This window comes from Oryzias latipes, chromosome 17, assembly GCF_002234675.1.
Source record: "Oryzias latipes chromosome 17, ASM223467v1".
NCBI classification, from domain to species: Eukaryota; Metazoa; Chordata; class Actinopteri; order Beloniformes; family Adrianichthyidae; genus Oryzias; species Oryzias latipes.
The window spans coordinates 22,414,901-22,439,637 of record NC_019875.2 but is presented as its reverse complement, the minus strand read 5'-3'; the positions used below and the strand labels follow the sequence as shown (position 1 = coordinate 22,439,637).

At 40.8% G+C, this 24,737-nt stretch overlaps 1 protein-coding gene across 2 annotated transcripts in view; it reads right to left on the bottom strand.

Moving 5' to 3' along the window:
• LOC105356230 (protein unc-13 homolog A) overlaps positions 1 to 24,737 on the bottom strand; it is a 30,423-nt gene that overhangs the window by 4,564 nt on the left and 1,122 nt on the right. For both annotated transcript variants that reach the window (XM_020711009.1, XM_020711010.1), the window contains exons 2-35: positions 20,900 to 20,929; positions 20,696 to 20,795; positions 18,119 to 18,236; positions 17,812 to 17,935; positions 17,162 to 17,232; positions 16,295 to 16,349; positions 15,827 to 15,856; positions 13,832 to 14,036; positions 11,184 to 12,287; positions 10,954 to 11,056; positions 9,936 to 9,979; positions 9,346 to 9,424; positions 8,073 to 8,078; positions 7,901 to 7,975; positions 7,595 to 7,814; positions 6,853 to 7,080; positions 6,397 to 6,538; positions 5,538 to 5,707; positions 5,261 to 5,376; positions 5,001 to 5,164; positions 4,689 to 4,842; positions 4,422 to 4,490; positions 4,128 to 4,217; positions 3,758 to 3,892; positions 3,537 to 3,664; positions 3,369 to 3,454; positions 3,168 to 3,294; positions 2,988 to 3,084; positions 1,575 to 1,718; positions 1,415 to 1,492; positions 902 to 979; positions 732 to 820; positions 502 to 645; positions 28 to 151 (exon numbers count right to left, since the gene is read on the bottom strand). In XM_020711009.1, the coding sequence (XP_020566668.1) occupies positions 28 to 151; positions 502 to 645; positions 732 to 820; positions 902 to 979; positions 1,415 to 1,492; positions 1,575 to 1,718; positions 2,988 to 3,084; positions 3,168 to 3,294; positions 3,369 to 3,454; positions 3,537 to 3,664; positions 3,758 to 3,892; positions 4,128 to 4,217; positions 4,422 to 4,490; positions 4,689 to 4,842; positions 5,001 to 5,164; positions 5,261 to 5,376; positions 5,538 to 5,707; positions 6,397 to 6,538; positions 6,853 to 7,080; positions 7,595 to 7,814; positions 7,901 to 7,975; positions 8,073 to 8,078; positions 9,346 to 9,424; positions 9,936 to 9,979; positions 10,954 to 11,056; positions 11,184 to 12,287; positions 13,832 to 14,036; positions 15,827 to 15,856; positions 16,295 to 16,349; positions 17,162 to 17,232; positions 17,812 to 17,935; positions 18,119 to 18,236; positions 20,696 to 20,795; positions 20,900 to 20,929 (4,727 nt within the window). The remainder of the gene's footprint in view (positions 1 to 27; positions 152 to 501; positions 646 to 731; positions 821 to 901; positions 980 to 1,414; positions 1,493 to 1,574; positions 1,719 to 2,987; positions 3,085 to 3,167; positions 3,295 to 3,368; positions 3,455 to 3,536; positions 3,665 to 3,757; positions 3,893 to 4,127; positions 4,218 to 4,421; positions 4,491 to 4,688; positions 4,843 to 5,000; positions 5,165 to 5,260; positions 5,377 to 5,537; positions 5,708 to 6,396; positions 6,539 to 6,852; positions 7,081 to 7,594; positions 7,815 to 7,900; positions 7,976 to 8,072; positions 8,079 to 9,345; positions 9,425 to 9,935; positions 9,980 to 10,953; positions 11,057 to 11,183; positions 12,288 to 13,831; positions 14,037 to 15,826; positions 15,857 to 16,294; positions 16,350 to 17,161; positions 17,233 to 17,811; positions 17,936 to 18,118; positions 18,237 to 20,695; positions 20,796 to 20,899; positions 20,930 to 24,737) is intronic.

Here is a 24,737-nt window from a genome sequence, read left to right as displayed (position 1 = left end):
TGCGGGTTTTTCTCTGTTTGAACCTACCGTTTGGTCGGTGAGCGTTGGAAGAACAATGGTTTTTTCCATGGTGTTCATCACCAGTTTCCACAGCTCCTTCAGGACTCGTTTCAGAACGGTCTTCTCACAGATCTTTGCAAATAATGACAAGCTGGAAAACAACAACACACACAAACAGAAAGACATGGACTTATTTAATGCCAACGTTGTTTTGTAGAGAAACTCGTGACAGACATTATTAACCCTTGTGCTATCTTAGATGACCCCACCCTTACATTGACGTGTTCTCCCTACCACGATAAAGGTGGATAAAGGTGGAGAGGATTTCATGTAATCCATGGACACCAGTGAAGATCACAAATCATTGAAGAAAAAAGGTTTAAAGCACAGTCTAGTGGGTCTAAATGACCCAACTCCCAATGTTAAAGTGCCTAGGATAGCACAAGGGTTACTCAAAAATGCTGAAAAGATTCTGATCATTCCACATGTTTTTATTCATACTTGCTGTCCAGGAAGTCCATGATTGGTTGGAGCACGTTGTCGGCCTCCTGCACAACGCTGCCGTTTGCAGGGACGGTCTGACCTTTCACCTGAGCAAGGATATCTCCCATCTGCCTGACGTTATCCTCGATCTGAGGCTGGAAACTTTAACAGCAAACAGGAGGAACAACCTGAGCACAAATGCTTATCATCAGAACGAAAAAATAGATCCAGGCAGAATCAGCAGAAACCTGACGGCAAAGATGCGGCTGAGGTCATCCATGACGCTGTTGAGTTTGTTCTGGAGTTCCTTCAGGAAGTCACTGGCCTCAACGTTGAGCTGAGACAAAAATGACGCATTAGGTATCAAAACCTTGACATATGAAAGTAAAATCGATAAAAAGCCATAAGGGAGACGTACATTTTTGCCCCCCATCGCCTCAAACATCTTCTCCAGCTGAACCCTGAGCTGCTGGATGTTATTGATTATGATGCATGGCTGAGGAAGGAAAGCAAAACCCGTCACACACAGTCTTGAATGTTTTGTCTTTTTACATATTTCCAATTTAATCAACTGACATGCAGCTTTGATGTAAACAATCAAAGTTTTGCTAATAAGAAAATGGTATTTACCGTAGTTTTTATATTTAGAGAAAATGTGTTAAAAATGCAGCTACAAACACTGAATTAATTTACATTACACAACTTTCCATGATTTTATTTCATATACCATGAGAATTGGTGTTTACTTTGGTTTTTTAGTTCGTCAGCTTATCGGACAAAGACCTCTACTGGGACCTCCTTGATTTAAGTTTTTTTGCTCTTTTCTTTGTCGTGTTTCAATTAAAGCTTTGTTCATGTTGGAGTGAATTATTAAAACTCTATTCCCAATAACAAGTCAACTTCTCTGCATTTGAGCTCAAACACCACTCACCACTTTCTCTTTCTTGACATGATTTGGAAAATCTTTTGCGATGATGTCCGCGTAAGACAGCAGGACATTACCAATGGTCTAAGAGAGACACGGGAAAGATTCAGGTGGGTATGGATACCAAAAAAACTGTAAAACCCAGTTGGGTGAGAAGAAAAGTCACCTTGGCAAATCTCTTCATGTAGTTTCCAACAATCTGAGGGTCGGGGCACTCCAGCTTTCGGATGATTTCAAAGCTCTGGTTGAGCTGGGAGAAGACGTCCACCACTGAGCAGGAGAACAAAGCGTGTTCTGATGTAACCTGGAACTGCAGGGGAGGAAGCAGACAGAACAGGATCAGGATCGTGCTGATGGAACTCCACTGTGCTGGGTATACAAAACAATTCATCGAATTCCATCAGCTGATCTCATTTGAAGGTAAATTCTTGTATTTCTTCAGGCAAACACTGTTTTTCATTCAAAAACATTTTCTTATGTTGGCAGTGATATGGTAATTGTGAAATTCCCCGAGCTGCCTGTCACTTGGATAAAAACACCTCCGTCTTCATGAGTTGTTTGGATTGGAAGGACAGAAGTGACCAGATTTGAAAAGGGAAGTGTCCTCATTAGCTCAGATGTTACAGTTGCCACAAATTCTGAGGACCAGTGTTTTGCTGACACAGGAAAGCAGGAGCTGCCTCCTGCGACGGTAATTAGACCCAAAGGATCCCTGATATACGAGCCAGGAGAGTGCTCGGCTGCTCCGCATCGACCTCGGCGCTGCGTGGGAACTCAGGTGTGACGCTGCGTGGCATGTGTGCATACGGAAACATCAACTAGCATCTGCTTTGTCCAACAATTAGGTTTTTCCCCCACACATCGCTTTATTGATCACCCTGAGACTTCCCAGCTGCAAATATACTGAATGTAAATTGCAGTTAATGGGTGAATAATGCAGTTTTTATCAACTCTCATAATTTATTCAATTTCTATCCCAACAAAATATATCTTCAAGCTAGACTTTTATTACAGTAAATCATGTAGGCAGCTTTACTGTAAACAGTAGAAAAGCTTCAACTGAACTAGACCTGTAAAAATCCCCAGAGTAGAATTATAGATGTTTTAAGGCTGTAAAACTCTCAACACACTTTATACACTTTTCTCAGACAGACATGAACATTTTGCCCTTTTCTCTTGTTTAAACTCTTAAAGTTCAGTACAGTTCAACCTGAGTAGAAAAAGAAGTCAGGTTTCATAGAATGAAAACAAAATGTGGCAAACTGAGTGCATTCTGTACAGAAGATGGATTGATTGACAAGTTCTCCAGCCAATCAGGACACAGAACACAGTGTGCTGTAAAAAATATAGCGTGCAAAATTGCACTAAACAAATCCATGCAACAGGAAAAACGCAAAAGGTAAACCGTGAAATGGCGAGGCAACACTGTAGTGACCACCAATATCCCACATTGAGGTTTTCCTCCTCTTAAGTCTCCAGTTATTTATATATCTCAGAGACATGTAAAGGGTGTGTTCTCTCCATTTATAAACCTTAAAATATGACAGAAGTCTTCAAACTTGACGGCAGTAACATTTACCCCATCTTTCTTGTCCCTCTCCAAGGCTCCATGGAGGAAATCTCTGGAAACTTCTTCATTCTCATCCAACCACATTATGACAAACGGCTCAAACCACCTGCACGGCAAAGACAAAACTCCTGGATGACATTTCTCCAGACCACTGGAGGAAAATACAAGACGAGAAGGTGTGCTACTCACGCTGGATATTCAGGTACATGTTTCTGGAAAGTCTGCAGCTCCTTGCAGTACTCATTGTAGAGCCACTTCACCTTGAAGTGCAGGTTCATATAGTCCGCACTTTTACACAGGCGGTTCTTCTCGTGCTCTGAATGTCAAAGACAGCACGTGTGAGAGGAGCTCTAGGCCGCATGTCTGATCCCCCAGCAGAGGCACACTCACCCTCCATGGCGTACTTCATGTCCTGAGCGAACATGTTCCACATGACTTCTGCACTGATCTTGCCCACATTGAGTTCTTGAGGAAACCTGTGAGCAGCATTCATAAGTCATTTTAAAATGCTGAGCACTCCCTCTGCCAGATACAGTTATTGATTATGAGCAGACTCACTGATTAAGACAGGGAGTGTAGGAGTTTTTATCTTCTTCTATGATGGAAACAATGAGTGTGATGAGTTTGGACCAGAAGTCCAGGTTTTTGATGCTGGGACCCTGCTCATCTGGAGGAACGGCTTTGGACTGGAAAAACAAATAGAGATTTTGTGTTTTAACATCGATTAACCCTTTTGCTTTTCTTTTTTTAATTTTAGCAAAAGCAGCACAAAAACTCACTGGGTCTGTCTGATACTCCCGGTTGTAGAGATCATGACAGTTGTTGAAAATGTACTCATAGGTGGAGTTGAGACACGCTTTCACACAGTCCTTCACCACCTGACTCGCCCTGGGGGGGCTCTGCAGCTCCTGGACCTGAACGCAAATAAAGTCAAGCTCAGAAAAACACTTGAAACTTCCTGAAAGAATCGAAGAATCAGGAGATTATCTTAATTTAGTCCAGTCAGGCTTTCAGATAAAACTGTTTCAACAATTAAAAAATATATATATGTCTGTCACAATTATACAACTTTAACACAAAAAAGCAAAACGTTGTGTTTGTTTCTAAATAAGTTGCAGGGACATTTCTTAGCAGGGAAGTCATTCTCACTTTCATTCTGAAGAAAGTGATGCTGGTCAGCAGGTCAACGGTAGACTTGAGGTCTTGTAGTCTCTCTGGACTGCTGGCAGGAAAGTTATTCTAAAAACAAAGACAAAAACCAACAAGCGGCTTTGGAAACAGTGCTATGGTTTTAACTCAGTCTCTAAACTAAAGACTAGCTGGTGGCCACTTCTACTAACAGGAAAAAGGCAGACAGATGCTGGCAGCAGGAGACGGATAATAAACAGAACTCGAGGGACTAATCTGGCAGATCGTAAATTTGAAGCAGCAGTAAGTAAGTACCCGATACATGGACAGGTCAATCCTCAGGGAGTTGTGCAGCTGATCCAGTAGTTTGACAAACCTCTCCTTCTGCACAGAAGAAAGACAAATATAAGAATGGACTAACCAGATTGATTTCTGATCTGACAAAGAGAGGAACTCATTAAACTGGGACTCTAAAGCCTGGAGACATCAACACGGGTCGTATTTGACTTGTGGAGAATAATTGAGGCAATAGGTTCTTTATTTGTTACAAAAATGTTTCTTTAGAAATGATTAGTGACGTACACCAAAGTTTGAGGCAGCGAATCTGTCGGAAGCAGAAACGTTGTTGGACGACTGCGTAGTGTGTGCGTAGTAAGCGTTGATGTTGGCGAGAAGGGTGCTCATCACAGCAGGCACTCCTGGGCACATGTACTTTGATGACAAGCAGGCAAAGTGGCTGTTGGATTGAAAAAAAATCCAATTTAAATCAACGTACACTTGTTTTTATCAATGAAAATGAGTAATTAGTAGTAATTAGTAGCAAATTTGATTAGCTGAATTGCTCAATTTTCTTTTGGGTTTATTGAAGTTCTTTGTAAAGTTTGAGGTACTGACGTCATGGCCTGGTAGATGGACTCAACTCCGTATCTCATGGCAAACTCATCCACGATCTCCTGAGCGGTCTCCTCGAAATACACCTTCCAGGCGTCATCTCCTTTGGCGTCAGGGATCTTCACCACGCCACTGTTTTGGTCCTCAGTGGTGTACTGAAACAAATGCTAAAAGCAAACAGACAAACTCTCTTCATTTCACTTCCATTGATTCATTTGAAAGGTCTGTATTATGAAGTACTTGGTTTGTGTCGTCACACTGACCTCATGAAGACACGTGTACTGGACGTGGTACGGCGCCACCGTCTCCTCTCCTTTGATCTCCACACTAATTTGCATCCGGATGGCCCCCGACACAGCAGACTTATCTGTTCTCTTGTCTGTCACACAAAAGGAAGAGATACACACCTCCTTACTTTGATGTAATCTCCGCCATCTACAGCAAAAACAGTTATCGGGTTCTCGAGTCCTTATCTCTGTGTGACTTACTGCTCCTCCCATCCATCTTTAATCCCCTTTTGTCTTATCTCACCACACTCACCCAAGTTGTACCAAACGTCCATTTCTCCGCTCAGAGTGCGGACTTCAATGATGGTTTGACCCAGGAAGTCGTCGCTCTCACGCTTGAACCTTTGCTTGACGCGAGACTTGATGTCATCATCCTCGTCCCACACTCGGACTTTGATGCGGTCAGAGGAGTTGTGACATTCACTGGAAGAAGCAAGGACAGGAACTCTTGGTCAGTGTAGAACTATAATAATATAATATTATAATATACAGCATCTTATAAAGCTACGTTCACACTGCCCTCTGCAATACATGTTCAAGTGACCACATCCAAGGAAAGTCACACAATTGGTGTTTTGAGGTTTTATGTTTGAAACTCTCGCGTTCACCTGTAGCTATACAGGTTTCTACAGCCTTTTTGGGTTTTAGGTACAAAACACGCGTTGAAAGTTAAACCAGGAGGAACTTTGACCAATCAGGGACTCGGATTTGGTAGTAACGTATGGACTGCGTCCCTTTTGATTCACAGAAGTACCAACTGTTTGGAAATTGATTATGGAGGGAAAATGAATAATTGCGGTTTGTGCCCAGCCGGGTTTATATGACACCAAGTCTTTCATTTAACGTAACAGAGCTGTGAAAGAAGAATAATGGAGCAAGGATGAAAGGATTACGACATTTCCCATTTAACCTCTTCCATCTGTAGGTGCCGGACATTCACAAATACACAGTAGAAAAAGAAAAAGCAGCCCCTCCCCGCTTGTCCAGCGTAAAAACCTCAGGCTAAATGCGCGTTTAAGAACCCGTGTTTGAAGTAACGTGAACACACGTTACTACATGCCCAGTGTGTCCTTAATTTTACACATAAAGTAATAATTTTCTGTCGTACTCACAAATGAAAGTTCTCGTCCCAAATAGGGTTTAGGTTGCCATAAATGGTCTTGGTCCTCTTCTTGGTTTTCCCGACTTGCACAGTTACATAAGGGTCACTGGAGCCTGTTTTGTCTTTAGCTTGAAGGCCTTGAGCACAAACCACTAAAGAGAACAAAGACTTTACATCAAAGATCTCTATATGTGGATGAAGTTGTCATTTATCCAGGTGATGTTGTCTTGAAGTCGAGTCAAGGCATCTGGACTTCCACTTTTTGGCGAAACATTTCAAGAAAGAAGATTTTAAGTCCAAATGTCATGACTCAACTTCACAACAAAGATCTCTATGGTGATCTAAAAAAATGAAGCTTATATTCAGAATATTAGCTGCTTAAACATTCAACTATCACTAATTTATTTAAAAAAACTAAAGAAATGTTGGTCTCTTGGAAAAACAAGTCCCTTATTCCTTGCTTCACCTGTGATGCTGATTTTTGCAGACCATTTGGAGGTCCCGTCCAGCACGCTCTGTTTGATCTGCTTCATGTGTGTGGCGTGTGTCGTCTTGTCAAGGGCAAAGACTTCCTGGATCAGCTCAAAGATCTCTGGTTTGTTCCTCTCTCGTATCTTCATGCGGTCCTTCAGGACCATTATGATGTTCTGGGTTCGGTCCTCTGCCCCATGTTTGGAACTTTTCTCTGCAGCTCCTGATCGTTCAGAAAGATGAAATGAGATGTAAGAGATGAAAATGTATATTATGTATATATAGAGCAGTTATTGAGTAAGTTAGTATATAAGACTGTCACATTTGCCTACAATAGTACTCTTTAGGAATAAGAATTTATTGTGACAGCCTAATGACATGTTTTAGGCTCTTGTAAAAATTAGATTTAGCATCACATGAAAAAATTCTAAAGTCTGAACGACAGTCCAGTAAGCTAGCGTTAGTGGAGCAGAATTAAACAAACAAAATGGATGCAAAGGCTGTGGATAGAGGAGAAAAGGCAGACAGGAGTACGACAGAACATTACTCAGGAGATAAATTAGAAAGAGGAGGGAGGAGAGTGTGAGGGTGGATGGAGGACAAGAATAATGGCATGTCAACTGAGCAGAAGGGTGCAAAGAAGGAGCTAAAATAGTTTGTGTGGAGGACACAGAGCACCTAAATCCAGATGGTGGAATGTGTGGCTTGTGAACAGTCAGAAGAGTGTGTGTCCTTACTCTGCAGACAATCAGCATTGAGCAGATCCTGACACTTATCGTGACACTTGACGCCGCATTCAGAACAGCGCATTCCTTGCCGCGCAATGCCCCACAGCAGCCCCTCACATTCGTAGCAGTAGGTGGGGGTAGTGGCTGTCCACACCTCAAAGTTGTGTGGAGTGGTGGATGAGATGGGGTAGATCAGAGCCTGCAGGGTCTTTTTGTACACATGGCTTTTCTGATTGGTGGGGTAAAAGAGAAAAACTGCATTTTAGGAGGGATCCATTCTTAGAAATGATGATAATTAGAGGAGGAGAAAACTACCAGCTCTTCATTGCCAAGAGTGGTGGAAGCCATGGCAGAAGTGATCCCAGCTTTACGTGAGTTCTGAACCAGAGACTGAGAGCAAAGGCACAGACAACAAATGATCATACTTCAGTTTAATATACACCAATAAAGACTATCAGACTTTGTGAAAAGATAAATTAAAGGTTACCATCGCCTAATGAAAGCAGGCCGTATTGAGAGACATAGGAATAGATAAAAGAGACAAAAATGTTACATAAAAACCAAGATACAATGAAATAGGTTTTCATATCTTAATCCTACATTTCTGTGTGAATGACTCCCATTTAATGAAATTTCATGGTGAAAATCTGTAGATATTCCTGCAATTCATTGTTTTTGAAACAGAAACAAAAAATGTGAGAGAAAGAAAACCATGAAAAACAGAACTGGTGTTCTCTGATTTTGTGAGAAATAAACTAAACAACCAAAAACAAATCAAGCAGAACTACAAAAGTCAGCAAAATTTGAGTTTGTTTTGAAAGTAACTACTGGTAATTATCGAATGCTACAATAAAATCCACAGATGGAGCTTTTGCCAGAACATCGTCAGAGTCTTCTGACGAAGACGTCCTTTGAAATGTGTCAGGTTTGTTAAAACACAACCCGTGTCTGATAACAAAAGAACCAAGAAGTCAGTTTATACTTACAGACACTATGAACTTTATTACACTAAAACTAAAAACTGTTTTTAGTATAATAAAATCTCTTAGACTGTTGAATTATTATTGCATTGCAGACCAAATGTGTCAAAAGTGAAAAGAATAACTATAAAAAGGGGGGGGGGGGGGGGGGGAATCCAAAATCCTTCCTATAAAGGTCAGTCTGATGAAATTGATGCTTAGAAGAAAAAAAAAGTTTGGCTGGAGGTGGAGCCCCCTGTTGGTCACTTTAGAATAATCCCAGTATTTTAGGTTTGCAAACCTTCAGCAGTTCAATAAAACAGTTTTATTTAGCAAATTGTCTGCTGACAAAATATGAGACATTTTCAGTTAAAGCTACATTAAAAAAACATTTTTTTGATGTACTGGGCAACATCCTGACTGTAGCTTTTACAACAGTCATTTAAAGGGAGCAGACCAATGACTGTTACAGTGGTTCGGTCTGCAGGAGATAAAGGTGTACATCAGCTTTTCTGGGCTCTTCTGCACATGAGGTCTAAGATGAAAATGTTAAAAAGCTGATTTGTTTTGTAAGGGAAGTTTTATCATGAGGCAAAATTGAGTTCTAACTGTCATGTCGTTTTTTCCGTTTTTGACTTTAAAAGTGCATTTCATCTGATTTCATGAAGACGCTCACTGACAAACACACACAGATATTGACAAAGACGTGTGACTGTATCCAACTATACATTCAAATGGCATCTCCGCTAACAGTCAGGTGGACAAAAACCGTGTGCACTCTGTGTTTGACGTGTTCCTCACCAGATCTCTGACCAGAGGGATGGCTTTCCTCTTGCGAAGATCAGGCATGCTGTCAATACTGTAGAGTGCACCTCCCATTCTGAACAGGACAAGGTTGAATCATTAGATTTCCATGCGTGTGCTCATCATCGTGTTTAGTAGATCAATGCAGACAGTTTTTTCTTTTGAAGCTAACTCATTGTTTTTTGGAGGCAGATTTATTTTTAATGCTAAGCCGGTCAAAGACTTCTCAAGGACTTGACTGCAGAGTTTCCGTTTTGAAGCTGCTTGCTCTCAAATAGTAGTCGTGAGTCTCACACTCCTGAGTACAAAGGCAGAGATTTCATCGACTAACTTCGCTTCCTCAGTATGCAAGCGCGGTCTCACTCCGAGGTCTGCCTCATCCACAAATGATCTGCCAGATAAGTCAGGGCAGCCAAGTGTCGTCCATTATTCACTGGCCTAATGCCATCAGCTGAGCAAGCCTGTGAGTCACTGTGGTGGATTTCCCCAAATAAGCTTCATTCATTAACGGAATTTCATGTCTGAAGTCACTGCAGCAACTCTGCGGTGCATAGAGCATGAATGGAGGATAATGGGACGGTACTCACCCTCCCTTACCAAACCACAGTGAACTGGAGGTCTCCCCTCGAGCCTGAGAGAAAGAGGAATCATGTATAAACACAAAAAACTGTTTCTTATTTACCTCTAATTACATTACAAGCCACTATACACTTCATATATGAGGGTTCTGCATTATATTTTTCTCACTATTTTGCAAATATGTATTATTGTAATAGCAAGAAAGTAATAAACATATCGGTAAAAACTCAAATTAGATTCTATAATGCAAACAAAGATAGTAACTGTAAGGAAAATAAATATATTTGTATTTAAACAGAGATGTGTATTTTTAAAAAGTGTCAAACAGCTCCTAAAAAGGTTAAAAAAAAGATCAAACTGTTGAGACGATGAAGTAACAAAGTGAAGGTGTGTGATTATTGCAACCAGACGCATCTCCTTCCTCCTCTCAAGCAATCGGTCAGACTTTACCCACCTGTCAGCATGCTCCAATGATGGCCGAGCAAAGTGCATGTTAGTGTCACTATGGCAATGACATGAAACTGGAAAGGAAACAAAGCGGGTCGGCACAAACAAACAAACAAAATAAAAAAACGGGAAAGGAAGCCAAATGTACAAAAACGTGACATACATCAACATAAACATCAAAGCAAGTGATTAATTCAAAGGCAATGAACAAATAAAATATGCAAGTGAGAACTGATCAAGCAAAACGTAATGTGTCCAACTTAATCAAGCAGTTCTAACAAACAGTGTCACATGCTTTATCCAAAGTATAAGAAAAAAGCTGCTCCTCAGTATTCTTATTTTAGGAAACTCAAAAGTTATCAATAATAGACGATGAAACATGTTAAGTCAGCATTAAATGAAAAATCTGCTGTGGAAAATACAGCATTTGCAGACTTCACATCAATAATGCACATCACATGCATATTTGAAAGCCTCAGAAGAGACTTTGGATTCCCCTCAACTTTGTTTTATATCTTAGGTAACAGGGGGGAGCTTAGTCCAAACTGCAGATGTAGGGGACTGAGAGGGTGCACGTACCTCTCGAACCTGGTCGAGCACCTTGTTGTAGAGTCTCAGCCAGTTCTCTTTGGCCCTGACTGCTGGATCCACCGGCTCTTTGGGCTCCTCTACGACTGGAGGACTAAAAGATAAATATGCTTCTTTAACACCAAAAAATGTTCACCTGACATCCTGCCACAAACTGTTAACTGTCTGTTGGAGTGTTGATTATTTTTGTAGCTGAAGCATCTCGTTAGTTTGTTTCCTACCTCTCAGGTGGCATGTCTTCCGGCTCATCTGGTGTCAGTGGTCTCTCTTCAAAATCCTCTTCCTCCTGCTCCACAGGAAGTTTCTCCTCCTGCTGGGCAGGAGGTGTCCTGACCTCTTTCTCCTCCATCATTTCCTCATCTAACCACGGTTCGTTGTCTTGCTGAGGAACCATGTCCTCCTGAGCAGGCAGCTGTTTGGAGGACGGATCGTTGACCTGGGGCTGAGGTGGAGCAGAGGAAGGCGTTTGCTGGGTAGGAAGACCTGCGGCAGTGGACAGGGGTGGTTGGGAGGCAGAGTTCGATAAGGTGGCTGGGTGGGATGGAGGGAGAGAGTTGGCTGCGGGGGTTTGTTGCTGAGATACAGCAGATGCTGGAGGCTGAGACTGCGAAGACTGCGAAGGCTGGGCAGGCTGGGCGCTGGGGACGGAAGACAGGAACGATGAAGCCAAGCCTGTGACCGCAGCTGTTAGAGGTTTGGCCATGGAGAAGAAAGAAGTTGCAGGTTGGGCGGGCTGCGGCTGTGTTTGTGGCTGGGCTTGTCTCTGTGGTTGGGCTGTTTGTTGACCAGTGGGAGGCTGTCCAGTTGGTGCCATTCCTGGAGGAAGAGCCTCGTTTGACGTTTGGTTAGCAGCTTGAGGAGGATGTTGATGTAAGGAGGATTGTTTCTCAAGAGGAGGCCTGGAACTGGTTACATCAAGCCCTGGCGGTGCGGTTGATGTTGGAGTTGGAGTGAACGGTGGCTCCATGTCCTCACTGAGGGTCCCATCAAAATTGTACAAATCCTCATCCTCATAAATTATGTCCTCATCTTCATAAAGGCCCTCCTCCTCTCCTTCATACAATCCTCCATCATCACCTTCGTAAAGAGCCACATCTTCTCCTCCGTCTTTGCTGTAGCCGCCCTCATCACTGTATCCGCCCTGGGTCTCATCAGGATCCCAGTCTGGAGAGCCTTTACTGTAGCTAACTGAGGAGTGGCAGGAGTGGTAGGAGTCGTTTTCATCATAAGGGTCCCTTTCGCCGTACTCCCCACCATAGTCCTCCTCACTCAGCTGGCTGCTGCATCTGCTGAGCTCTGCAGTGGATGCATAGCTGCCAGTGGGACTGAAGAAAAGAAAAAAGAAAATTTGTATACTGTATTGGAACAAAATAGTGTTGAAGCACTTTCTTTTTTTGTCAGTTAGCATAGCTAAACACCTTCTGCGTGCCTTAAGCCTTAGTCACAACTGGCCTTATGGGTGCATACTGTAGGCGGAAAACGGACACCGTTCTGGGCACGCAGGTGGTCCGCACAAAATGTCAAGATCATGCACTGTTCAGTGAGCTCGTAAGGCGACAATATTCCAAACATTTTTTTTCTTCGGGCATGCTGAGAGCGACAGGTTGTAGCAAACCCTTTAACAACACATAAGGGTAAGTAAGGGGAAAATAGGTTGAAATGCAAGCACGTCTAATGGATTTTTCATTTTTCAATCCCCCTAAATGTGAAAGGGGCTGTTTAAGTGATAAGAGCGCACTCCTTGCATGCAGCCTGGCTGTTAGTAATGAGGAAATTAGACATTTAGAGTCTAGTGTGTGTGGGCGTCACCTGCATGCCCCGTGTGTGTGGGCTTTGCACACGGTCAGTAAGTGGCCAGTACGCACACCTTACTAATGACTAGATGGTGGCGTAACGACAGCAATACCTGTACGTCATAAGTGTGTGCAGCTTACATTATCCTAGCAAGTACTTCCGACACGCGCACAACAATCCTCCCACTTTATTCCATCCCTTAAGGTGGCCACATGAGCCACAAGGGAACTGCAAGACACATGTGCACCCATACGGGTCAACCCCCCCATGTGGGAGGATGTGACCAAGATATTGAATTACCGTAGTTATAAGTAAAGAGAAACAAAGCAGAAAGAAAAGGGTTGACAAAAAAAACATCAAAAATCACAAACAAACCAGGAAAAAGTATGTGCTTCCCATGATTAATGGGGTTATTAAAAACTAAATAGACACCAAGAGCAAAGAAGATGGATGGGAGAGAGGAAGATGGTAAAGACTGAAAGGGAGTAGTGAGTAGATACAAATTAAAAGAAGCAGATGGAAGAAGTGCATAAAAAGGAGAAAAGGGGAGGAGATGGAGGGGAACAGGAGGAGAGGACGCCTTGTCCAATACACTTACACAAGCTGCTAATCTCATACGCAGTATTGACCATTAGACTGCTAGTTGAATAATTCATTGAGCGGGAGGTGGATGGATGTATACTGTCATCCTCTGTTTGAGTGAGATGCATCAATAAATGGAGAGAAATCCCACAGCTTTGAGAGCAGCTGGGAATAAAGGGTTAAAAAAAATCCATGAAAAAGCTTGAATATGCAATCATTTAATGGTAAATTAGACTGGCTTAAGCTATTCATCAATAGTGCTAAGGAGGCAATTTTGAAAACAAAACCCCTGAATGTTTTTAACTTAGCAGGAGAAAATTGTTTCATTTCAAAAGCTTTCTATAGAGAAAGAAGAAAAATCGTTTCTGTTTAAAGCTTGAAATCATATAGAAAGTAAATATGAGCAATATCAAAATCCATTTCTTTTCTCATAACTGATAATGAATTGGTGTATAAGTGAGTGAAGAACGCAGATCTTTGTGCCGATTCACACCTGACAGTTCTCTGACGTTGGTAGTCAAGGTCGTGGCTGTGCGGATACGAGAAGCTCCTAGAGTTGCAGTGCTGGTGGCTGATGGGATACTGGTGAACAGAAGCGTTGGGCTGGGATGTGCTATAGAAGGGCGGAGGGATGCTGTTACTGGTTTCGCTGCGGTAGTCGCTGTCTCTGTCGTCCACAGCACTATCTGGATCCTCATCTGCACACAGAGACGGAGGGATTTGTGGGATGTGAGAAGTTATTGACACAAAAATAATAAATTGCAGGCTTTTATAGAATTAAAACATGGGGAAATGGGGAACAGTTATGATCTCGGCGCACTGAGACAAAGGGATCTTATTGCTGCTGAACCAATCCTTCAGTACTGCTGTAATTAAACATAATTTAGATAAGCTGGCAGCTCTCCAGCATTGAAGTGGAGCCATGTGGGTCATTCAGAGTGCATGCGTACATGAAACAAATGCTTAAAATCACGAGCTCCTTATCGCTCAGTCTCTTCATAACTACATCAGCTCTGCTTGGTTTCCAATAAGTTCAACATCTAAAGATCTAAGATTACTCAAGAGGGAAGCGGTCAAAAAGTATAATCACTGGCTGTTAATCAGTCAACATAATCCATCACTGTCTCTTGATTTTCAAAAGCCAGTCCCAAAAAAGTGATTACTGCACTGATTCATCTTCACCTGTCAGGGTATTCCAATACTTGTTAAAAGGCATCAAAATCAGTTTGTCGCTGAATCCACGTCCCCACATGTCTGCCTGTCTCCTTTCCACCCCCAATGAAAAAGCTCACCTTCACCCTGCTCCTTCTTTTTCCCTCTGAGTGAACAGAGAGAAGAGTGATTGCAGCTAGTGAGAGTCTGAAAGCCACTTATATAAGGCCATCTGTGGATCCAGCAAGATGGAAAACAAGAAGCAGGGAGGAGGGAAGGAGACACAAGCTTTTATAAAAATACAACCCTGTAAAAAAATCTAAAATCCTTTCTGCAAACAACAAGCTTTTAAAACCATTCTTTTGTTACCAATTGGTCTTTAGTTTTCATTTATTTATGACTAGAAAAATAGTAAGAGCATTTGTACTTTACTTGGTTTAATACTCACTATTATTTATATTTATTATCTTTGTACATTATCTTTGCTTACACCACAGTGTCTGCAACCTTTAACACTAAACCAGCAATTTGGTCCAATTTCTTACTGACAAAAACCCAGAGAGAGCTGCCAGGACCCACTTCACCTTTAGGAAAAATACACTTTACTCGTGTTTTTGTGGCCATTAAGACATTCCTTTGTAAATTGTAATTTTTAAATATTTACAATAATTGAATTATAAAAAGTCTTTTTTTTTAAATAAATAACCTCTTTACTTTTGGCACATGCAAGTTCTTTTCAAAATAAAATACACATCGTGCCTTGCTGCAGCAGATGTTAAAATGTCAATTAAAAAATGATAATAGGGAGCTAAAAAAGAAGTCTGGATAATAGGCGGAGTGTTCTATATTGTTGTTCTATATTATTGTGGTGGCCAAAACACCAGTTGGTAACCGGAACAAAAGAAACTTGGAACACAGGATGACAGTTTATTCCACAGTTTATCACAACAGCAAGAAAGTAGAAAGGAGCTCTGTCTTCAAATGGCACTATGGTGAACATGCCAGTATCTATCAATACTGAATCTTGTATGTGGTGTTGTCACTATGACAACGCATCATGCCATCATGGATGTGAGAGTGCGTCTGCGTCATTTGTTAATTTCTGATAATGGACAACTCATAGGGCATTATCCGTTTTATATATATATATATATATATGTAAAGGTTAGGAAGAGAAACTCTTTTAGTATTTTCCTTTTATTCAACGCTTTGCCATTGGTCCATGACCTGTGCAGTGTATTGATGAATGCATTCTCTCATTTAAGATTTCATTTAGACCAAATCAAACACAATTAGAACAACTTGTCTTGGCATGTCTAGTGCCTTCTGCACTTACTCTGTTGGTCCCCCCACAGACTCCAGTTACCTGCAGTGGAACAGAAAGGTGTCAGTTCTGATTATGAACCATGGCAGTGTTGCAATTTAAACATACATTTAGGCCATCAGTGCTGCCAAATGGATTCAGTGACAGAAAGAGGGTAAAGGTGGGGGTGAGTGTTGATCCTTCCCGTTGGTGGAGCTGCATCAGACAGCTGGCTCAGCATGCTCTGCAGACCAATACTGAAAGCACACGAGCGTCCGGGGGGGGGGGGGGGGGGGGGGGGGGGGGGGGGGGGGGGGGTTGACTCTGGACATGGGATAATACTATTGATCCCAGGCAAGGCAGCAAATCCAGCCTGTTTTCCCTCCAACGCACAACAACCCATAAGTGGTAAACCCATTATGCACAAGCAGCGTTAAAGCAATGTAATTACATCGCAGCACCTGAACATATCATTTTCTATTTTGCACATTCAGCACTCACAGCACTGGGTTCCTGGAGCTCGAAGAGGTCGTTCCTGCTCCTCCTGGTATGAGTACTGCAAGAAAGAGAAGCCACACTTATGAAAACGCTCATTTAATAGAAATCTGCTTGATGTTTACAAGAAGTAACTGTAGCTGTATATGGCTATACTGTGGTGTAAATAAATAAACTCACTCCGATGAGTTTTTAACGTTTTCTTGTTTGTTTTCTGATGGTGGAAAACATACATAAAGAAAATCAAGCTTAAAACCACATTTGTAGTACATGTCATGTTGTACATGAGTATTTCTTTATTTAAATTGTTATAAATCAGGAGTAGACACAAAAAAAACATTTGAAAAAGAGCTTATTTGTGACATAAATAATACACTTGGCGGGTCACAAGCTCCCTGCTCCGCTCCATTCGGATCCATCCACTTGCAGACAAATAGATCTGTGTAGGTCTTTGTTTTCCTCAACTGGCTCAAACTGGATAGCTCTGATACTGCCCTCCATTTCTGTTGCACTGGTAATGTTAGGTTGCGGGTGTGAGGGGCTGTAAGCTAACGGAAGAGAGTGTAAACAAAGAGCTCTCAGTAATTGGAAGGGAGAGGGGGGCCTGGGTTGCTAACAGTCCTGCCCACAACTCAGAGACAAATGTTTAATGAACTTCTACCGCTCTGCAGAACTTATGTCCTAGAAACCAACTTAAGGTTTTAAATGAAGGCTAAGAACAGCCTGATCATAATTAAAAGACCACTGGGAACGTATAGAAATAGATCAAAGGATGATCTTTAAAGTATGGTAGTCCCCAAAGGAATCATGTCAAGTTGTTTCTAAAATAGCAGAAAAGGCTAGGATTTAAAACAAAGACAGATGACAGCTTACATCTTGGTCCCTCATGGCATTAAGCTGCTCCAGTTTCTTGGCCCAGTAGCGTGCCTCATCCTCAGGGATATCTGAAAACAACCAGCCGTTAAAACAGCAGTGACAGAAAATAACAGAGCCTAAATCCAACCATTCAGGATCATCGTGGAGTTCTCCTCAAAAGAATTGTTAATGAAAAGAAGTGGAAAATTAATTTCAAAACAAGTTTGTAAATCTGATTTGACCACCAGTTTGTGAAAACTTAAAGGGCTGCAAATATTTTTCCCCCGAACCGCCTTGTCCACTCATACAGTTAAATCCAGCTTCATGTTGAAAGGTTTGGTCCAAATATTGAGGAGTCAGGTGTTCAGAATCAATTCAATATTGATTAGAGGAGCAGGAAGCATTACAGCCCTTAAATCATTGTTAGCTGCAGACTTACAGCACACAGACGCAAACTTTACAAAAGAAAAGTAGGTCAGATTAATAAATCAGACAGATTATTGGTGTTCATTTGTCACTGTTGTAGAGAAAAATATTTGCGCTGATGTAATTAATTTGCCTAATTTCTCCTCTGCCTGCTGGGGCGATGATTTCCTATAGTGTCACGTGCAAGTGCACTTTATCTTCTCTCGTTTATTGGCAGCTTCTGGTTTGTATTGAGCGCTCACCTAGCGGCAGTTCAAAGCGTGTATCGAGCAGCACCAGGTGCAGAGTTGGGTCTTTGGTGCCACAGATCTCATTGTCAGCCATGATGACCTGGGAGTCCACCGTCAGCCATTCCCCCGGACCTTCCTGAGGACAAAGACATGAGTTGCAGCTGATGTCCAAACGATAGAAACACAGTGTGATATGTGTTCTTCACACAGAGGGAAGTCAACGTGGTTTGGAGAGATGCAAAAGCTTTGGCAGCAGACAGAAAAATTGTCAAAGTAACTGATATTCAGTATTTAGGCATTAGCGGTGGTTTAGACAAACCTCGTTGGACTGTCTGATGTTCTGGAGGGGAATCCACACAGTTCCGACCATGGTGTCCCAAATTAACCCTTTGTTCCACAACTCTACTGTCAGACCCAGGTCAAGGCGATTGATTTCACTATAATAGCAGAAAAACATCCATAGTGAAGATAGAGCAACCGATTTAGACATTACAAAATGCATTTGATGAGAGCCTGAGCCAGAATGATTTGAAAGATGAAATATGATAAATATTTAAAAAAATATATTTCTTTGTGTAGAAATGATCATTATTTAAACTAACAAAAGCAAGAGTTAAACAAATACACACAGATCTCTCCACTAAAAGCTTTAAATGTTCTCTTCCATATGATGTATTTAAGCCTGTTGAGTATTTCTGATCTAAATGTCAAATTATATTTTTCAAATTCTAGTGTTGTCAATTGTAGTTCTGTTACAATAATAAAACATTTTAGTTTGAAGTGCCTGTCAAAGAATTCACTACTTATAAATCAAAATAACCCCAAGAATAATAATAAATATATTTAACTTTTGAGATAAAAATAACCCAGAATTATTCAGAAACACACAAATGACCCAGAATAAGCTTATTTCAGAATTCACCTTTAAAGCTCACACAAATGGTTTATTTTAGCTTTTACCTTAAGGATACTTTTAAGATGATTTTATTGGTTCATAAATGTTTTAGCTGACCTGAGTGTTTTGATTTACCTGTGTGACTTTTCCTCCATCCCCCTCTTGGTTACAGTCCCACAGGTCAGAAGAAAAACCCACAGAGGCCTCTTTCAGCAGCCTCTGTGGGCTTCTTCTGCCGTGGAGAGTTAAAAAAATAGGCTTGAGACAAAACCTCTCCATGTCTTGTTTACCTAAAATATAATTCTTGTTTATTGTTTAAGATGTATTATTTATCAACTTTTTAAATGTCTGTATTTAGCTTTATTTGTATAGGAGGTTTAGTGCTTTTATTTCTTTAGTTGATACTGGTCACATTTGCTATAGGTGCATTTTTATGATAAATTGTTTCATTTATTGAATTGTAATTTTTTCAAACAAATTTTTTTCTTGGTAATTTTATTTTAGTTTTCTTTCTTGTAGTAAACTTTATTTGTTATATGTGTGAATTTTAAACTCAACTTCAGACGAATTTGGTTTCACTTTTTTGTGAGGGAGGGTGCCGTGTCAAGTCTTTCTGCTGCAGTGATTTGAGTGAAAGGTGTTAAAAAATACATATACTATATAAAATATTGTATATATTATATAACTATTATAAATGAAACAAATATAAATACACAATATATATTTAATCTGGATGTTTTTAACTGTCATTTAAATGCTGAAGATCTGCTAAATTATTGAGAAATCTGTCATGAAGCACTGATTTCACTTAATTGTTGCTTTAATATTAAGGTAAATTTGTAGCAAATATATTACCTTGACATTGTTTTTCTGGTCATTTGATTTACACTCCAGTTTCTTCATCTGAAGATGTACCCAAATGTATTGGATGCACAATAATGACCTGTTTACTTTCCTGTGATATGTTTGAGGCTTGGCTCAAAGGGACAAAACCTGTGCAAAGCTACCAAAGCATTTATGACCCAGCGTGAAACAGGGAAGAGAGTGAGGGATTAATAAAGGGGGATTTGTGGGAGAGGCATGAGAGGAAGGCAGTGGAGGAGGTCATTACATTGAATGCCTGGAGGGAGAAAGAGGGAACTTTAATTAAGAAACAGAGCAGGCAGATTTCCCATCACAGCGATGACTGGTTTTCGGAAAGGTGCCCGTTTGACTCATGGCAGCGTATGAGGGGGCAGTCATGTTGGAGGCAGTTTGAAGGAGGACATGAAGGGTTCTCTGCAGCCCAAATATTACATAACACAGCTCCACTGATGCAACACCGGCACAAGGCTCAACACCTCCAAACTTCATGCTGAGAAATCTGCAGTGATGCTGTCTGCACCCTCCCACATCCTGAATGAATCTCACTAAATATTGCCTAAAAAGCTACCACGCCGTCAGCATCCCACTGAATTACTGTAATCTCAGCATATGCAGGAAGATCCCCTTCAATGTTTAAAGAAACATAACCTAAAAGCAACTGAAGTGAGAAAGAATGAATGAAAAAGACTCAGTGGAACGGACAGTAGAAGCAGAGAAAAGGAGTGAGGGAGAAGTGAATATGAAGGCTGATTGGATAAGTGTGAAATCAGGAGACGAGGAGGAGGAGAGGTTGAACAGATGAAGATCAAGGAGCTGTATTTAGAGGATGTGACAGGGGAGAGTGGAGAGCTGGGAGAGAGCCAAGGTTTGGAATGAGTATGAGAGAAGTACGGAGGAAAAGCTAATGAAAAAAAAAATGAAAAAAAAGACAGTTGTTGGGGGCGGAGAGGAAGAGCTATGGGAAACAATACGGCGATGAAGGGCACTCAAGATGAAAGAAGGAGAGAAACAGAGAGGGCCAAGAAAGCTGGTGGAATGAAGAGATTGGAAAAAACTGTGGGCAGCTGAGGCGGGGGCTATGATTGGTCACATGAAAAGAGAAGTCAGAGCTTTGAGAGAAGGTCCTGGAGGACTCACAACATGAAGTCTTGCTCCCAGCTGGGCAAGTTGCCCCTGACAGCAATGGTTGTGCTCTTCACATTTTGCACCTTTAGAGTTACGTAAGTGTTGAACTTTTCTGCGAGGGAGAAAGAAAGTAGATGCTGTAAATTGTCACCTAATTTCCTAAACTGTTAACTAAAATATTCACACCACATTATAGAAAAATCTCCTTTGTCTTACCTTGGGGTCCATCCAGCTTGGCTTTCTTTACTGTTGAAACACAGGGAGGGTCACGGTGAGACACAGGAACACCATCTGTTTTCATGCTTAGGTGTCCCTTTTTTTAGTAAGGACAGCATGCTCTTGTTGTCCTCACTAAAAAAGAGCACGCTTCTGACGTATTAAAAGGAACAGCACAAGGTTTAAAAATAATAAATACTACATGAACCATAGTAATTGCGGTCATGGCCCTCATATTTATATTTAAAAATGTGTTTAGCTAAGTGCAAAATATATACATATAAATTGTGTTCTTACCCCATCGCACCTAAAGTGAATTGTATTTACTTTTTCAAACATACGCTTTTGCACACAGTTATATCCACTAAACTACTAACACTCACTAAATATACAGGATTTAAGAATTAATTTCTTGACTGCATCTACAAGGAAAAATCCTGCTTCTTAAAAATAGATTTTATGCAGCAGTTTTTACTTTTACAGTTTTACGTCACTTGCACATACATTTTTAATGCTCTTAAGCACATGTTCAAACAGAGGGCTTTACCGTGTTTTACTTGTAACCCAACCATTATTACCCTAGTATAAAACAGTTCTCTCGAACAAATCTATACACATGTATACAATGTGCAAAGGCAGTAAGTAGATCTAACCTTTAGTATGAAATTGTACAATGTTATTCCAGCTGCTTTTGTGCGGAAACCTCAAATGCGTTATGGTGCAAAGTAACAAAGCAAATTCATCTGCAATGAAAAAATGTTAATGGCTCCCCAGTAGGCATTTCTCCAGGACTCTACCCCCGTTTTGCTTGTGTGGAGCAACTTCATACTACCCACATGACTGCAGTTCTGTTGAGGCTCACAGCGTGAGACTCTCTACATAGTATGGGGGGAAAAACCTTTTTCACTTTTCATATTGCAACACAAGTACTTTTGTCTTGACTTACCTCTGAAATAGCTTTTTATTAAAAAAAAAAATACAATGTATTGTATAGGCCTCATTATCACACACACTGCTGGTAAGCAAATAAATGTGCCATCATTTTGCGTGGAATCTAAAATGAACAGGCAGGTGTAGTAAAAATCTCCCACAACTGGAAGATTCAAACCGTTTCTCTGAGAGCCGAGCATCTGCACTGGTAGACAAAGAAACCATAAACAGATAAATGCATCATGTCCCACTCTGATCACCTTTTGAGCTATTTTGAAAGCCATTCCAGTCATAATTTTGTCGTTTTTAGTCAAAATAAAAAAAAATCAGTCGTTTTCTATTGGACATAGTTTCTCCTTAGAAATTGGCCTCTGACTGTTGGTGTGGGGCAACCTCGCCCCTCCTTTCCTCCCCTTTGATTAGAGCTCATGCCAAGTATTTTGTGGCCCATCCAGCGTATTTTCTGTCTCAAATAATCTCTATGTCAAACACCATTCTTTCATCTGCTCCTGATTCACAATGGTAACAATAAAGAAATACTCAGAAATGCAATTTTGAGCTTAGTTTTCTAAATGTATGTCCTCCATCGTTAGAAAATGCCACAAGAACATGTTAAAAACACCAAAGCACAATTTTCATCAGGGTGAGTTCTTTTGAGTTGATCTTGTTGAAATGCAACAAGATCAACTATCATGTTCTCTCATTTTCTCCACACAAAATACTTCAGTTTAGTCATTTCCATGAATAAATATGTACATTTATCCATTTCAGCAAAGAACTTTGCTCTTGTTTTAACTGTTTTCCATCAGTCAAGCGACTCATACATTCGTCTGCAGCTTGCAGCAAGCGTTAAAGTACACACATGCAAACCGCAGCTGCAACACATCCACATGGTGCACCTGCAGCGAGGAGAAATGTATTCATCTCTGCTTCCATTCAGCCCCAGTCACGCTAAGGAAGCTTCTTCGTTGCACTAAACCGTAAGTACGGTACATACTGTACTTTTGCACCAAAAACAGAAAAGAACACCAAATGCGGTTTTATTTCATCTCAAAAGTCGAGGATTCTGCATTTTTTGAGACAACTACCGAGACAAATCCCGTTAGATCAGAGCTTCTCCTCCTGCTTTCGGAGAACATCTCATCCAAATTTAGATCGGCGTGCATAAAACATCAATAAGAGAGGAATTGGATTTTCCAGTGGCAGAAAACTCTGGCTTAATTTGAGCACATGATCATACGTCTCTCTGACAGGATGAATGATCATAAGAAATTTGGAAAGCATTTATCACATTATGTCCCAGCTGCAAAAAAAAAAAAAAAAAAACTTGTAAGGGAATCAAATATTACACATTTTCGCTGAGTTTTAGTTTCAGGGTAAAAAGCCTGAATTCTGAAGTGTTTAAGCTTTATTTCTATTAAGAGTGTAAATAAAATGACTAGACAAAGCTACTGTATATTCAGTCTTTCATGTTGTCTGTTCAAATCGTCTCAAAAGCTGAGATTTGACAGGGAGGTAGACTTGTTAACGATGAGTGACAATGAATAACAATTAGGAAGAGTATGATCTTTAGAGATGCTTTAACTCTGATGAATCTGGGTTTAAAAGAAAAAAAAAAAACTCACAAAAGCAAATCAGCAAAAAAAAACGAGCCAAATTCTTGTGAGTTATTCAGTGTCTGTGTGGGTTTTCTGCTTTGTCGGCACATGCGCCAAAAAGAAATGCTGCCTATTCAGGCAAAGAGGCTCAAAGTACGATGGAGGACAGGAATAGCTCCTGTCAGGTAAGCATAAATGATGTAACCGGGAACAGAGAAAGGGCTGTCTGCCAAGTCGTGTAAGTCTACAGCACCAGCAACTGCAGCCAGTCTTTATGAATGAATGGCTTTCAGGGTCTTAATGGCGGCTCGCCAGTGGGTGGGCCGGCTTGGATGAAATGGTGTGAAGCATTGAAGGTGATCTAAAAAAAATACCCCAAAAGATGAAGTCCCACCCTGAGCATCTTTTGATCTGTTTTAAAAGTGTCCCCATTGTCTATTAATTTTGATTATGCTGTTTCGAGCCAAAATCAAAAAACCTGTATCAAGCTTTTGGCTTGTCATATAAGCTTCTACGTCACAGCTACAAACTTTTTCCAACTGCATTTTTTGCGTCTGCTCCTATGTCACAGTGATTTGAATACAGAAATACTCAAAAACTGAATTTGAAGCTTAGTTTTATTTTTATATATATCCATCATTAGAAAACTGCAACAAGAAAACAACAATAACACAATTCTCCTTTAATAGTTGGTAAGTATGATGATGGAGGACAAATATAAAGAAATGAAGCTTAAAACCATGTTTCTGAGTATTTCCTTATCGATATTGTTGTGAATCAGGAGCAGACACAAAAATGCTGTTTGGAAAAGCTTGTAGTTGTGACAGAGGTGGTGCAGTCGGCGGACCACATGCTCCCTGCTCCGCTCCATTATGATGCATCCACTTGCAGACAAACGGATCCATGTATGTCTTTATTTTCCACGTCCAAGCTGGCATCTGGCGCCAAACTGCATGGATGAATAGCTCAGATACTGCTCTCCATTGTTGTTACACCGGTAATGTTAGGATGGGTTGTGGGGGGCTATAAGCTAACGGGAGAGTGTAATCAAAGGGATGATGGAAAATGAGGGAAGGCTTACTCTGCACCTCAGAGGTGAATTTCTGATGAACTCCTGTCGCTAGAAAACAACTATGTCCTAAAGAACTACATGTAATTATGGATAAAAATGGAACAACCATAATTAAAAGACAACTGGGAACGCTTTTATAAAAGATGAAAAGATTATTAGAACAGGGCTTTAAGTGCCTTGCCCACGGAGATAAAAAACCAGGAATTTAAGCACCTAACTCAGCCTCAATATATTAAGA